General features: G+C 41.3%; 2 protein-coding genes across 2 annotated transcripts; both read left to right on the forward strand.

Annotated features, from left to right (window-relative positions):
* Positions 1 to 1,661: 1,661 nt before the first annotated feature.
* LOC135555942 (ferritin, middle subunit-like) lies at positions 1,662 to 6,659 on the forward strand. The gene is made up of 4 exons (XM_064988759.1): positions 1,662 to 1,986; positions 2,293 to 2,439; positions 5,902 to 6,027; positions 6,293 to 6,659. The coding sequence occupies exons 1-4, from the start codon at positions 1,879 to 1,881 to the stop codon at positions 6,446 to 6,448; spliced, it is 537 nt and encodes a 178-aa protein (XP_064844831.1). The 5' UTR covers positions 1,662 to 1,878; the 3' UTR covers positions 6,449 to 6,659.
* A 2,824-nt stretch (positions 6,660 to 9,483) lies between these two features.
* On the forward strand, positions 9,484 to 14,136 carry LOC135555941 (ferritin, middle subunit-like). Its single transcript, XM_064988758.1, has 4 exons — positions 9,484 to 9,785; positions 10,074 to 10,220; positions 13,364 to 13,489; positions 13,780 to 14,136. Exons 1-4 carry the CDS (start codon positions 9,678 to 9,680, stop codon positions 13,933 to 13,935), a joined length of 537 nt encoding a protein of 178 aa, XP_064844830.1. The 5' UTR covers positions 9,484 to 9,677; the 3' UTR covers positions 13,936 to 14,136.
* The last annotated feature ends 2,689 nt before the right edge of the window (positions 14,137 to 16,825 follow it).

Raw genomic sequence — 16,825 nt, forward strand, 5'->3', positions numbered from 1 at the left:
ATTGTTTGTACAGATGAACGTGGTACCTTCAGGCATTTGGAAATTTCTCCCAAGGATGAACCAGATTTGTGGAGGTCTACAATGTCTTGGCTGATTTATTTTTATTTTCCCATGATGTCAAGCAAAGAGGCACTGAGTTTGAAGGTAGGCCTTGAAATACATCCACAGATACACCTCCAATTGACTCTAATTATGCCAATTAGCTTATTAGAAGCTTCTAAAGCCATGACATCATTTTCTGGAATTTTCCAAGCTGTTTAAAGGCACAATCAACTTAGTGTATGTAAACTTCTGACCCACTGGAATTGTGATACAGTGAATTATAAGTGAAATAATCTGTCTGTAAACAATTGTTGGAAAAAGGACTTGTGTCATGCACAAAGGAGATGCCCTAACCAACTTGGAAAAACGTAATTTAAGTATTCTCTCTCTCTCTCTCTCTCTCTCTCTCTCTCGGAGGACCTGACCCCCTAGGACCATGGCTCAGGACTACCTGGCATGATGACTCCTTTTTGTCCCCAGTCCACCTGGCCATGCTGCTGCTCCAGGTTCAACTGTTCTGCCTGCGGATATGGAACCCTGACCTGTTCACTGTGATTACTGTTATTTGACCATGCTGGTCATTTTTGAACATCTTGGCCATGTCCTGTTATAATCTCCATCCGGCACAGCCAGAAGAGGACTGGCCACCCCTCATAGCCTGGTTCCTCTCTACGTTTCTTCCTAGGTTTTGGCCTTTCTAGGGAGTTTTTCCTAGCCACCGTGCTTCTACACCTGCATTGCTTGCTGTTTGGGGTTTTAGGCTGGGTTTCTGTACAGCACTTTGATATATCAGCTGATGTATGAAGGGCTATATAAATACATTTGATTTGATTTAGGGGTGCCCATGGAGCTGGGGATCAGAAATGTCCCGTGTGAGAGAAGCAGGTTGAGGTTTCCAGGGTTAGAGTAACATCAGTGTGGAAGTTGTCATATGTTGAGGCAGTTAAGAAGTAGAGGAAGACGGGTCAAGGGGGAGAGATCCAAAGAGGAGGGGTGTGAGTAGTAGATCTGTACCAATACAGAGTGATAAACCAACAAGTGATATATGTTTCAGTAAGATTGGAAATTGTGGGCATTTATAGTAATGGTTATATGGTTATCAACTGTACTGCAGGGATGGAATGTAAAGTCGCAGGAAGTAGAGGTTGTGGTGGCAGCTGCAGAGAGGTATTTGGGTGTGCGACATCAGAAGAGTTTTATCTCTTATTCTTATCTGTATTTTTTAACTGCACTGTCGGTTAGGAGCTCATAAGTAAGCATTTCACTGAAAGGTCTACAGCTGTTGTATTTGGCGCATGTGACAAATAGAATTTTATTTTATTTTGAGTTACAGGGTGTGTTTAAGTGGTGGTGTTCCATCCTTTCATGCTGTTGGCATGAAGTATGACGAAATAGATGTAAATAGTGGGGTATGGTATTTATTATATATTTTTTTGTGAGTGTAGTGTTAGATGGTAGGTTATGTTGTATTTTTTGTTGGTGTGGTTGTTGATTTTTTTTTTTTAATAAGCAAAGTATAAGGGAGTTATACTCCAGTCTAGTAGGTGGAGGTAAATCACCATGTATTGGATGCCAACCTGCCGTTAAATCTCATCGAAGAAGAGGGTCGATTTCACTGACACGGCCGCTTGGAACAATAAATAGAGCGAACAAGGCTCCTTCCAGTTCACAACTCTGGGAAGACGCATGAAGAACTTCTTGCTTCAACAGTGATTGAACGGAACTCTTCTGCCCGCGCCATATAATATTCCGGATTGATAACGTAATAATTACTTGAACTGTCTTCGTAAAATAGTCTAAGCATCTCTATATTTGTACCGTTAATTTTGATATAATATGAAAATGGAGTCTCAGGTCCGCCAGAACTATCACCACGATTGCGAAGTCGCAATCAACCGGATGATCAACATGGAGATGTTTGCCTCCTATACTTACACTTCAATGGTAAGGGGACTGTAATTGGTTACCAAGAGGAACAGTTTGTTGCTTTACCTTGTATTATTATGCCTGAGCCTAAATATTTTTCTGTACGCCTAGGCAACTAACAGCTTTGAGGTAGACGTGTCATTCAAATAAAGCTCCTAAATATATCCTTGGACAGAGCTCCTTGACAGGTTAATTGGCAGGTTACCAAGTAGGCTAATGATTTTCCATCTCATATTGCTGTGACAATCATGCTTAGGTCCATCAGTAATAGAATGCGTCCTGTTTGACATGTGTTTCTAAACACTGTTTTGTTTATCCACCCAGGCTTTCTATTTCTCCCGTGACGATGTGGCTCTGCCTGGCTACGCGCATTTCTTCAAGGAGAACAGCGACGAGGAGCGGGAGCACGCGGACAAGCTACTCTCCTTCCAGAACAAGAGAGGTGGACGCATTTTACTCCAGGACGTCACGGTGAGCGCCTGAGCGTCGTAAAACCCACACCTTGTATACTGCGCATCAAGAAGAACGTAAACCTCTTCGTAGAGGGTTCTCTGGTTGAAATGGTTCTGGTCTCAGAAAGGTTCTACCTTGAACCAAGTGGCTGATCTATAATCTATGGCAAGAAGTCTAAAGAACCCTTTATAGTCAATCTAGAGCCTTTTTGTAGACTAGGGAGTGCAAAATAAGTGGTTAAACTCTTCTTCTCAGACCCCTGTTTGCCTCCAGAACAGTCTGCATTTTTTGGGGGACATTCTACAAGGTGTCTGAAACGTTCCACAGGGATTTTGGTCTATGCTGACACGCTGAAATCAGGCAGTTGCTGTATATATTACGGCAATGTAGTCTTGCTGTGAACAGCCCGTTCCATCTCGTCCCAAAGATTCTCTATTGGTTTGAGGTCTGGGGACTGTGCAGTGAACTTAACTCGCTGTTCCAGGCAATGTTTTCCATTTAAATGCCCGTGGGAGCCACTTGTTTTTATCTGATTGGCGTAGAGGTCGACTGACTATCATTTTTCAACGCCGATACCGATTAATCGGCCTATTTATAATGACACTTAAAACAATACTGAATGAACACTTTAATTTGAACTTAATATAATAAAAGTGCTGTTTGAATGAATGCTTACGAGCCAGCTGCTGCCTTACCACCGCTCGGTCAGACTGCTCTATCAAATATCAAATCATAGACTTTATTTTAACATAGTAACACAGAAATGAGCCTTAGGTCATTAATATGGTTTAACATTTCGAAAACAAAACGTTTATTCTTTCAGTTAAATACGGAACCATTCCGTATTTTACTTAACGGGTGGCATCCATAAGTCTAAATATTCCTGTTACATTGCACAACCTTCAATGTTATGTCATAATTATGTAAAATTAGTTAGCAATGAGTCAGCCCAAATTGTAGCATGTACCCTGACTCTGCGTGCAATCAACGCAAGAGAACTGACACACTTTCCCTAGTTTAATATTGCCTGCTAACATGCATTTATTTTAACTAAAAAACTTCTGTGTATTAATTTTAAGAAAGGCATTGTTTATGGTTAGGTTCATTTGTGCAATGATTGTGTTTTCTTCGCAAATGCTCTTTTGTTAAATCGTCCCCCGTTTGGCAAAGTTGGCTGGCTTTGTTAGGAACAAATAGTCTTCACACAGTTCGCAACGAGCCAGGCGGCCCACACTGCTGCATGTACCCTGACTCTGTTGCACAGAACAAAAGAAGTGACACAATTTCCCTAGTTGAATGAAATTCCTGTTTGCAGGCAATTGTAGCTAATATGCAGGTTTAAAAATATATACTTGTGTATTGATTGTTAAGGTGATGTTTATGGTTAGGTACACATTGCTGCGTTTGTTAAATCACCAATTTGGTGAAGTAGGCTATGATTCAATGATTAATTAACTTATGGCTTTGATCCCGTTAACGGGATCGATATGACAACAGCCAGTGATTGTGCAGGGCGCCAAATTCAAAACATCTCATAATTAAAATTCCTCAAACATACAAGTGTTTTACACCATTTTAAAGAAACGTATTAACACCAGTGTCTGATTTCAAAAATGCTTTACAGCGAAAGCACACCTAACAATTGTTAGGTCTGTACCTAGTCTCAGAGAAACAAAATTGTTCCAGCCAAAGAGCAGTCACAAAAAGCAGAAATCGAGAAATGAATCACTAACGTTTGATCTTCATCGGATGACACTCATAGAACTTCATGTTACACAATACATGTTTTGTTAGTTAAAGTTCATATTTATAGCCAACAATCTCAGTTTACATTGGCGCGTTACGATAAGTAATGTTTTGCTTCCAAAACATCCAGCGATTTTTTTTTTTTTTTTTTTTATTATTATTTTATTTTTTTTTTTTTTTTTGCAGAGCCACATCAATTTCCAGAAATGCTCATAATACATATTGATAAATGATACAACTGCTATGCATGGAACTTTAGATTAACTTCTCCTTAATGCAACCGCTGTGTCAGATTTCAAAAAAGCTTTACCGAAAAATCACACCATGCAATCGGAATTCAGCGCTCTGAAACAAAACGAGCCATACAGATATCCGCCATTTTGTGCAGTCAACAAAGTCAGAAATAGCATTATAAATATTCACTTACCTTTGCTCTTCATCAGAATGGAATCCCAGTTCCACAAATGTTTGCTTTGTTCAATAAAGTCCATTTATGTCCAAATACCTCCGTTTTGTTTGCGTTTAGCCCAGTAATCCAAATTCATGAGGCGCGAGCAGACAAAGTCAAAAGTTCCGTTACAGCCCGTAGAAACATGTCAAACGATCTAAAGAATCAATCTTTAGGATGTTTTTATCATAAATCTTGAATAATGTTCCAACCAGAGAATTCCTTTGTCTTCAGAAATGCAATGGAACGCAAGCTAACTCTCACGTGAACGCGCGTGACCAGCTCATGCCACTCTGGCAGACCTGACTCATTCAGCTCCCATTCCCCCTCCTTCACAGTAGAAGCATCAAACAAGGTTCTGAAGACTGTTGACATCTAGTGGAAGCCTTAAGACGTGCATTATGACCCCGTAGACACTGTATATTTGATAGGCTATGAGCTGAAAAACTACAAACCTTAGACTTCCTACTTCCTGATTGGATTTTTCTGTTTTTTGCCTGCCATCAGAGTCCTGTTATACTCAGACGTCATTCAAACAGTTTTAGAAACTTCAGTGTTTCCTACCCAAATCTACTAATAATATGTATATATTAGCAACTGGGCCTGAGTAGCAGGCAGTTTACTCCGGGAACCTTAATCATCCAAGCTACTCAATACTGCCCCCAGCCATAAGACGTTAAAAGGCACCACGTTGATTATATGCAACGCAGGACAAGCTAGATAATCTAGTAATAACTACACATGGTTGATGATAACTAGTGATTATGTTAAGATCGGTTTAATGCTAGCTAGCACCTTACCGTGGCTCCTTACTACACTCGCATAACAGGTAGTCTGCCTGCCACGCAGTCTCCTTGTGGAGTGCAATGTAATCGGCCGTGATCGGTGTCGGAAAATGCCGATTTACTGATTGCTATGACATCTTGAAACTCGGCCATTCCGATTAATCGTTCGACCTCTAGATAGGAGTGGAACCCGGTGTGGTCGTCTACTGTAATAGCCCATCCGTGAGTAGGATCGCCGAGTTGTGTGTTCTGAGCTGGGGTTCTGGAAACCTTTGGCGTTGCAAGTGCCATTCTCTATTGATTGAGCCACACTGGACCCTTGATGTGCTTCATAAACTCCAGCTTATGTGGTTGTTCATAGTGACTGTTAAAATGACAATCTTTATCTTTCTGCATTGGTTCCAGCTTGTCAGATATACTGATTTAACTGTTGACTTTGAATTATGTATAGAAACATCTGCTAGTAGTACCTAACCCTTCTGTGTTCACTGTCCTGTGTAGAAACCAGAACGTGATGAGTGGGGCAATGGGCTGGAGGCCATGCAGTGTGCTCTGCAGTTGGAGAAGAATGTGAACCAGGCCCTGCTGGACCTGCACAAGATTGCCTCTGACAAGGTTGACCCCCATGTAAGTAATATCATCACATAGAATGCAGGTACTGTCCCAGGAGATGATCAGGTTGTTGTACCTCTGCTAACTAATTACACAGGCTTGTGTGACCTGCCTCTTCAGACGCATGAATGCTACTTTACACACGCGATGCTGCTCGTGCAGGAGTTAGACAGCTGTAAACACCTCTGTCCTTATGCCATTTACCACCAGGCTCCTGTGTTACTGTATCTACAATACTCTGTAGTCATTCTCTTGTCTGACCTGTGCTTTCTCTCTTTAGCTGTGTGACTTCCTGGAGACCCATTACCTGAATGAGCAGGTGGAGGCCATTAAGAAGCTGGGTGACCACATCACCAACCTCACCAAGATGGATGCTGTCAACAACAAGATGGCAGAGTACCTGTTTGACAAGCACACCCTGGGAGGCCAGAGCTAAACCACTCCCATCCCCAGGCTACGGCCTCCAGCCTCAGACCAGGACTCCTGGCTACTCTGATAGATCCTCCTGGCTTTGCATTTATAGGGGGGAGTGTTAAACTGGTGCAGTTCAACACAGCTATAACATTGAGGTGTTTATGTTGACAACACTACTGTATTTGGGAGGCAAGGCATCTTGTAAAACAATTAAAACAATCCCTAAAGTTTGATGTTTTTGTAGGTGTTGACCTGTAGTAATGGATTTTGTATCAGTCTATTGAGGTGCTTTGCCCTTTTACTGAGTATCTTCATACCAATAATAAATGCTGGCAATTGTAGATCTACTAGTGACTGAGGGTCATAACAATAGGGAAAGTTCAACATGTATTATAAAGGACATTACATTTCTTGCCCTCCGGTGAGAGTTGAGACCACATGTCAATTACAGGCCCAACTGTCAACTCTACCCATAAAAGTGAAATGGGTAACTACAGTCAATGTAGACCTGAACTCTGTGCATCTCAAGGTTATTAGAGCCTCAAGGTAAATCCATATGCTGCATTCATCTAGTGATGGGAAGTTCAGCTCTTACTAACAAAATAATTCTGTACTCATTTTGTTTCAGTTGGTGATGCCCAATAGTTCTCCTACCAGCAAACTAACTGAATAATAGAAATAATAATCCTAAAGCCTCTGGTTCACCATAAGGGGCTTATTGAAGCTGTCATATGGTTGCAAAGCTACTGGTAAACTACTGAAAATATATTTTTCATGTGTCCATATAGTACATGGGTTTCTAGTGGATAGACCAGGTGGTTGAAGGGGGAAAATCGCCTGTGTTTGATCAACAATGGCACTTGCAATAATTCTCCAACTCATCCATTTTTCTGAACACAACTGCCACCCACATTCACAACCAATGAAATACTGACATGGTAAAATAATTGAGTACATTTTTTTTTTTTAAAGGTGATTGTTTTCACTAAATTGATGGTTTATATTTAGGGTACTATTTTTTTTTTTTTTGTCTTTCTATTTTAAAGTATATTTTACTTGTGATAAAGCTACACGGAGGGCCTGAGATTTGTGGGATTCTGAAGTACCCAAAAAGGCCACTAGAAGGCACCTGACTAAATGACATGCTCCTTGACGTTTAAAAACATTTGTGCTATGGATCCCAATTACCTGCTGTCAAGGCAGCAGCTACTCTTCCTGGGGTCCAGCGAAATAAAGGCAGTTCTATACATTACAAACCGGAGGTCGCCACACGTGTTTGCCCTCAGGCCACTACTCTACCACATGTCGACAACACAAAATACATGTGCGTGTCTATAGTGCATGTGTCTTTTCTCACGCCCCGCTGTCCAGTAAGTTGTATCTAACTATTTTTAAATCTAATTTACTGTTTGCATGACTTACTTGATGTGGAATAGTAGCCATGTCATGTCTCTGTAGTACTGTGCACCTCCCGTAGTCTGTTCTGGACATAGGGACTGTGAAGAGACCTGGTAGCATGTCTTGTGGGCTATGCATTGGTGTCGGAGTTGTGTGCTAGTAGTTTAAACTGACAGCTCGGTGCATTCAATATGTCAATAATTCTCACAAATACAAGTCGTGATGAAGTAAATCTCTCTACTTTGAGCCATGAGAGATTGACATGTACAATGTTAGCTCTCTGTGTACATTTAAGGTTGAGCCTTGCTGCCCATTTCTTGGCCAGTTGTAATTTTCCTAAGTCCCTCTTTGAATCCAAATGGGAATTGTACAGAAACAAAATGATGCATTTTAATTTGCAAATGTGGACTGGGATTCCTTCACATGTTGCAAATACTTCCAACTGACAATCTTTGGACAGCTGTACTCTAGTTCATCGAGGCAGAGTAATTCACATGGTAGGTCGTTCTGAGATTTTAAGTCGGATTGCAGGAATCAGAGACCTGGGTGATAATCTTTACAACATTGAACCCTGTACTGAATACTCTGTGATGGGTTTAGATTTTACTGTCCTTGGTTCACCGGAAAAACACCAATCTTTTCTTTTATGAACTGGGCTACCCTACCATGTAACAACTGGGAAATATGCATATTTCCAACACGATTGATGTGATGAGAAATAAATATTGAATATTTTCAGTTCTTTCAGGGCAGCAAGTTTTCAATTAACAAACGTATTAAGCGTTTCCTGTAGGCTAGCCAATCGTGCATACTGAAGACTGCTTATCTACTCCCACCCACTTGTTTTTTAACCACACCACCATTTTAAAGTTGACAGGAGAGGATTATGTCACTGCATAAAGATGGTTGGTCATGGTTGAGGTTTCCAGGGTTAGAGTAACATCAGTGCAGAAGATGTCATATGCTGAGGCAGTTAAGAAGTAGAGGAAGATGGGTCAAGGGGGGGAGATCCCAAGAGGAGGGGTGTGAGTAGTAGATCTGTACCAGTACAGAGGGATAAACCAACAAGTGATATATATTTCAGTAAGATTGGAAATTGTGGGCATTTATAGTAATGGTTATCAACTGTACTGCAGGGATGGAAGTAAAGTCACAGGAAGTAGAGGTTGTGGTGGCAGCTGCAGAGAGGTATTTGGGTGTGCGAGACTTGACATCAGAAGAGTTTTATCTCTTATTCTTATCTGTATTTTTTTAACTGCACTGTTGGTTAGGTGCTCGTAAGTACGCATTTCACTGAAAGGTCTACTGTTGTATTTGGCGCATGTGACGAATAAAATTAGATTTTATTTATTTTGAGTTACAGGGTGTGTTCAGTGGTGGTGTCCCATCCTTTCATGCTGTTGGCCTGAAGTACGACTAAATAGATGTAAATAGTGGAGTATGGTATTTATTCTATATTTTTTTGCGAGTGTAGTGTTAGATGGTAGGGCATTTATTGTATTTTTTGTTGGTGTGGTTGTTGATTTTTTTTAAATAAGCAAAGTATAAGAGAGTTATACTCCAGTCTAGTAGTTGGCGGTAATGCAACATTTATTGGACCAACCTGCCGTTAAATCTCATCGAAGAAGAAGGTCGATTTCACTGACGCGGTCCGCTTGGAACAATAAATAGAGCGAACAAGGCTCCTTCCAGTTCACAACTCAGGGAAGACGTATGAAGAACTTCTTGCTTCAACAGTGATTGAACGGAACTCTTCTGCCCGCCTCCCGCGCAATATAACATTCCTGTTTGATAACGTAATAATTACTTGAACTGTTTTAGTAAAATATTTGTACGGTTAATTTTGATATAAAATGAAAATGGAGTCTCAGGTCCGCCAGAACTATCACCACGATTGCGAAGTTGCAATCAACCGGATGATCAACATGGAGATGTTTGCCTCTTATACTTACACTTCAATGGTAAGGAGACTGTAATTGGCTACCAAAAGGGACAGTTTGTTGCTTTACCTAGTATTATGCCTGAGCCTAAATATTTTTCTGTACGCCTTGGCAACAGCTTTGAGGTCGACGTATCATTCAAATAAAGCTCATAAATATATCATCTCATTGACAGGTTTTAATTGGTAGGTTACCAAGTAGGTTAATGATTTTCCGGATCATATTGCTGTGTCAATCATGCTTAGATCCCTCAATAATAGAATGAGTTATATTTGACATGTGTTTCTAAACACTTGTTTATCCACCCAGGCTTTCTATTTCTCCCGTGACGATGTGGCTCTGCGTGGTTTCGCGCATTTCTTCAAGGAGAACAGCGACGAGGAGCGGGAGCACGCCGACAAGCTACTCTCCTTCCAGAACAAGAGAGGTGGACGCATTTTACTCCAGGACATCAAGGCGAGCGCCTGAGCGTCGAGAAACACATTTACATTGTATACTGATAAAAAAAGAACGTACATTTCTTCGTGGAGAAGGGTTCTGTGGTTGAAGTGGTTCTTGTCTCAGTTGAAACGGTTTTACCTGGAACCAGGTGGTTGATTTCTAATCTATGGCAAGAAGTCTAAAGAACTCTTTATAGTCAATCTAGGGACATGTTTTCTAACACTGAACTTCAAGTTGTTTTGGATGAGTAAGTCATTCATGTTAATACTGAGTTCATGTTAAGGCAGGCCCTGTGTGGCTGCCCTGGTATTAGAGCAAGGTGACCAGAGGAGATAATGTCCTGACTGCTTAGGCCTGAACACACTGCCTCCTTTCCTTCATAACCACTGAACTGAAAGAGCACGAGGGGTGTAACTCTATCTACTCTATCCAAACTCTCCCAGTGTTAATATATGATCACTGGCCAATTTCAAGTCAAATTGTATTGGTCACGTGCACTGACTACAACAGGTGTAGACTTTACGGTGACGTGTACTTACTAGCTCATTCCCAACAATGGAGAGTTAAAGAGAAATATTTGCTAAATGGAAATGTTAACAAAGAATAAAGCCTTATTATTCTTTAACATTTCCATTTAGCAAATATTTCTCAAGTACTGAGACCATGTGCAGGGGTACGAGGTAGAGATATAATGCAGTAGGTAAGGGTTAAAAGTGACTCGGCGATCAGTATATGTCACTGGTGTCAATATGTGTGTGGGCTTACAATGGGGCAAAAGTATTTAGTCAGCCACCAATTGTGCAAGTCCTCCCACTAAAAGATGAGCGGCATGTAATTTTCGTCATGGGTCCACTTCAACTATGACAGACAAAATGAGAAGAGAGAAATCCAGAAAATCACATTGTAGGATTGTTAATGAATTTATTTGCAAATTATCGTGGAAAATAAGGTTTTGTTTATTGACCAAAACCTTCTCTATACTTTGTTATATACCCTTTGTTGGTTATGACAGAGGTCAAATGTTTTCTGTAAGTGTTCACAAGGTTTCACACACTGTTGCTGGTATTTTGGGCCATTCCTACATGCAGATCTCCTCGAGAGCAGTGATTTGGGGCTGTTGCAGGGCAACACGGACTTTCAACTCCCTCCAAAGATTTTCTATGGGGTTGCGATCTTGAGACTTGCTAGGCCACTCCAGGACCTTGAAATGCTTCTTACGAAGCCACTCCTTTGTTGCCCCGGCGGTGTGTTTGGGATCATTGCCATGCTGAAAGACCCAGCCACGTTTCATCTTCAATGCCCTTGCTGATTGGAGGTTTTCACTCAATCTCATGATACATGGCCTCATTCTTTCCTTTACACGGATCAGTTGTCCTGGTCTCTTTGCAGGAAAACAGCCCGGAAGCATGATGTTTCCACCCCCATGCTTCACAGTAGGTATGATGTTCTTTGGATGTAACTCAGCATTCTTTGTCCTCTGAACACGCGAGTTGAATTTTTACCAAGAAGTTCTATTTTGGTTTCATCTGACCATATGACATTCTCCCAATCTTCTTCTGGATCATCCAAATGCTCTCTAGCAAACTTCAGATGGGTTTGGACATGTACTGGCTTAAGCTGGGAGACACGTCTGGCACTGCAGGATTTGAGTCCCTGGCGGCGTAGTTTTACTGATGGTAGACTTTGTTACTTTGGTCCCAGCTCTCTGCCGGTCATTCACTATTTCCCCCGTGTGGTTCTGGGATTGTTGCTCACCGTTCTTGTTATCGTTTTGACCCCACGGGGCGAGATCTTGCGTAGAGCCCCAGATCGAGGGAGATTATCAGTGGTCTTGTATGTCTTCCATTTCCTAATAATTGCTCCCACAGTTGATTTCTTCAAACTAAGCTGCTTACCTATTGCAGATTGTCTTCCCAGCCTGGTGCAGGTCTACAATTTGGTTTCTGGTGTCCTTTGACAGCTCCTTGGTCTTGGCCATAGTGGAGTTTGGAGTGTGACTGTTTGAGGTTGTGGACAGGTGCCATTAATACAGGTAACAAGTGGAGGACAGAGGAGCCTCTTCAAGAAGTTACAGGTCTGTGAGAGCCAAACATCTTGCTTGTTTGTAGGTGACCAAATACTTATTTTCCACCATTCGCAAATAAATTCATTAAATTTTACAATGTGATTTTCTGGATTTTTTTTCTCATTTTGTCTGTCATAGTTGAAGTGTACCTGTGGTGAAAATTACAGGCCTCGTCTGTTTGTGGGACAACTTGCACAATTGGTGGCTGACTAAATACCTTTTTGCCCCACTGTGTGTGGGGGTATAGACTAGTGAGTGCAAAATAAGTGGTTAAACCCATCTACTCAGACCCCTGTTTGCCTTCAGAACAGCCTGCATTATTTTTGGGACATTCTACAAGGTGTCAAACATTCCACAGGGATGTTGGTCCATGCTGAAATCAGGCAGTTGCTGCAGGTATTACGGCTACGTCGTCATGCTGTCAACAGCCCGTTCCATCTCGTCCCAAAGATTCTCTATTGGTTTGAGGACTGTGCAGTGAACTTAACTCGCTGTTCCAGGCAATGTATATACCACTTGTGTTCCATATACAGTGGGGAGAACAAGTGTTTGACACACTGATTTTGCAGGTTTTCCTACTTGCAAAGCATGTAGAGGTCTCTCATTTTTATCATAGATACACTTCAACTGTGAGGTGGAATCTAAAACAAAAATCCAGAAATCACATTGGTAATTAATTAGCATTTTATTGCATGACATAAGTATTTGATCACCCACCAACCAGTAAGAATTCCGGCTCTCACAGACCTGTTAGTTTTTCTTTAAGAAGCCCTCCTGTTCTCCACCCATTACCTGTATTAATGTCGTCTGCTGTAATAGCCCATCCGTGAGTAGGATCGCCGAGTTGTGTGTTCTGAGCTGGGGTTCAGGAAACCGTTGTTGCAAGTGCCATTCTCTATCGACTGAGCCACACCGGACCCATGATGTGCTTAAACTCCAGCTTATGTGGTTCATAATGACTGTTAAAATGACTAAATCTTGATCTTTCTGCATTTTCTTGTTTGTCAGAAATAAGTATAACTGACTTTTGATTATGTATAGAAACATCTGCTAGTAGTCCCTAACCCTCCTGTGTTCTCTCTGTCCTGTGTAGAAGCCAGAACGTGATGAGTGGGGCAATGGGCTGGAGGCCATGCAGTGTGCTCTGCAGCTGGAGAAGAATGTGAACCAGGCCCTGCTGGACCTGCACAAGATTGCCTCTGACAAGGTTGACCCCCATGTAAGTAATATCATCACATCGAATACAGGTACTGTCCCAGGAGATGATCAGGTTGTTGTCGCTCTGCTAACTAATGACACATGATTGTGACCTGCCTCTTCACATACAAACACACACAATAGTTCAGACTCATGAATGCCACTATACACAATGCAGCTCATGCAGGAGTTAGTCAGCTGCAAACACCTCCTTATCTGCCCTTATGCCATTACCACCAGGCTCTTGTGTGTTACTGTATCTACAATGGTCTGTATTCATTCTCTTGTCTGACCTGTGTTTTCCCTCTTCAGCTGTGTCACTTCCTGGAGACTCATTACCTGAATGAGCAGGTGGAGGCCATTAAGAAGCTTGGTGACCACATCACCAACCTCACCAAGATGGATGCTGTCAAAAACAAGATGGCAGAGTACCTGTTTGACAAGCACACCCTGGGAGGCCAGAGCTAAACCACTTTCATCCCCAGGCTACGGCCTCCAGCCTCAGACCAGGACTCCTGGCTTCTCTGATAGATCCTACTGGCTTTGCATTTATAGGGAGGGGAGTGTTAAACTGGTGCAGTGTAACGCTGCTGTGACACTGTTTTTGTTGACAACACTACTGTATTTGAGACAAGGCATCTTGTAAAACAATAAAGATCACTAAAGTTTGATGTTTTCTAAGTGTTGACCTGTAGTAGAAGTTCATGTTACCTCTCACCACAGAGGGCACTGTTACAAGGAATGTGACAATTCACATGGTGTCTAAGGGTCCAACTGTCAACTCGACCCATAAAAATGAAATGGGTTACTACAGTCAATGTAGACCTTCATTCTGCATCTCAAAAGGTTATTAGAAAGCCTTGAGGGAAATCTGTATGCCGCATGGGGCTGTAGCATATCCTAGTGGTTAGTGTTGGACTAGTAACTGAAAGGTTGGAAGATCGAATATCTGAGCTGATAAGCTACAAATCTGTCTTCTGCCCCTGAACAAGGCAGTTAACCCACTGTTCCTAGGCCATTGAAAATAAGAATTTGTTCTTAACTGACTTCCCTAGTTAAAGGTAAAAAAAAATTCTCTAGTGATGAAGTTCACCTCTTACGAACACATCTTGACTCAATTTGTTTCAGTTGCTAATGCCCAATAGTTCTCCTACCAGCAAACTAAGTGAAATCACAATAGTAATCCTAATGCCTCTCGTTCACCATAAAGGGCTTATTGGAGCTGTCATGGTTGCAAAGCTACCTGGTAATTTACCAAAATTACTGACGTGTTCTGAAAGACAGTCAAACTTTGGTAAATTATACTTTCACTGACAATATTTATACGTCCATATAATACATGGGTTTCTAGTGGATGGGCCAGGTGGTTGAAGGGGAAAATTGCCTAGTTAAATGTGTTTGATCAACAATGGAATTTTCAATAATTCTGCCACTCATCCATTTTTCTTTACACAACTGCCACCAACATTTACAACCATGAAATACTGACATTTATTAAAATTTAAGGTAATGGTTTTCACTAAGTTGATGGCTTATTTAGGGTAATGTTTTTATTGTTAAGTTTATTTCACACGTGATAAAGCCACACGGAGGGCCTGAGATTTGTGATAATCTGAAGTACCTAAAAGGCACCTGACTAAATGACATGTTCCTTGACATTTACAAACATTTGTGTTATGGATCCCTTTTCCCTGCTGTCAAGGCAGCAGCTACTTTTCCTGGGTTCCAGTGAAATAAAGGCAGTTCTATATATTAAAAACGTTACATTACAAAACAGATTTCACCACAAACTTGTTTGCCCTCAGGACACTACTATACCACATATCTACAACACAAAATCCATGTGTGTGTCTATAGTGAATGTTGTGTTTTTATATATATATATTTTACTGCTTGCTTGAGTTACTTGATGTGGAATAGTAGCCACGTCATGTTTCTATGTAGTACTGTGCACCTCCCATAGTCTGTTCTGGACATAGGGGCTGTGAAGAGACCTGGTGGCATGTCTTGTGGGGTATGCATTGGTGTCTGAGTTGTGCTAGTAGTTTAAACTGACAGCTCGGTGCATTCAACATTTCAATACTTCTCACAAACACAAGTAGTGATTAAGTAAATCTCTCATCTACTTTGAGCCATGAGAGATTGACATGCATATTAATTGTTAGCTCTCCGTGTACATTTAAGGGTGAGCCGTGCTGCCCAGTTCTTGGCCAATTGTAATTTTCCTAAGTCCCTCTTTGTGGCACCTGACCACACGACTGGACAGTAGTCCAGGTTCCGACAAAACTAGGGCCTGTAGGACCTACCTTGTTGATCGTTGTTAAGAAGGCAGAGCAGTGCTTTACTATGGACAGACCTCTCCCCATCTTAGTTATTGTTGTATCAATATGTTTTGACCATGACAGTTTACAATACAGGGTAAATTCAATAAATTTAGTCTCCTCAACTTGTTACATTTCCACATTATTCATTATAATATTTAGTTGTGGTTTAGTGTTTAATTTTAGGTCCCAAATACAATTCCTTTAGTTTTTGAAATTCATGTATTTCGGACTAACTTATTTCTTTCCGCCAATTCTGAAACTGACTGCAGCTCTTAAGGTTTGCTGTGGTAGCTGATGTGTATAGTGTTGAGTCATCAGCATACAGAGACACACAGGCTTCACTCAACGCCAGTGGCAAGTCATTAGTAAAGATAGAAACAGCAAGGGGCCTAGAAAGCTGCTCTGGGGAATGCCTGACTCGACCTAGATTATGTTGGAGAGGATTCCATTAAAGAACAACCTCTGTGTTCTGTTAGACAGGTAACTCTAGATTCACAATATAGCAGGGGATGTAAAGCCATAACACTTACGCTTTTTCCAGCAGCAGATTATGATCAATAATGTCAAAAGCTGCAGAGATGTGTTTAAAACGTTTTTTTCTTTAAATAATTTAACTAGGCAAGTCAATTACGAACAACTTCTTCTTTACAATGATGGCCGACACGGGGTCTGTTGTGGGTCACCCTATGCTTATTAGTAACTGGAATAAGTCATTTCATAAATGTATCAAGTGCAGCATCTGGTTGGTCCTCATTACACACCACAGAACAGCAAATATTCTTTACATCTTCAACATCGGATTCACTACCTTTGCAACCCTAAGCTGTCATTTTTGACTGAGACTGTAAAAGCATGCTTTAAGCCATGTACATTTGTTGATTGCTAATCAAATAATCGTTTGCACTTAGTGGGACTATCTTTTGTTTTTCAACAGGACAATGACCCAACACACCTCCAGGCTGTGTAAGGGCTATTTGACCAAGAAGGAGAGTGATGAAGTGCTGCATCAGATGACCTGGCCTCCACAATCACCC

The sequence above is a fragment of the Oncorhynchus masou genome, chromosome 15 (assembly GCF_036934945.1).
Source record: "Oncorhynchus masou masou isolate Uvic2021 chromosome 15, UVic_Omas_1.1, whole genome shotgun sequence".
Taxonomy (NCBI): Eukaryota; Metazoa; Chordata; class Actinopteri; order Salmoniformes; family Salmonidae; genus Oncorhynchus; species Oncorhynchus masou.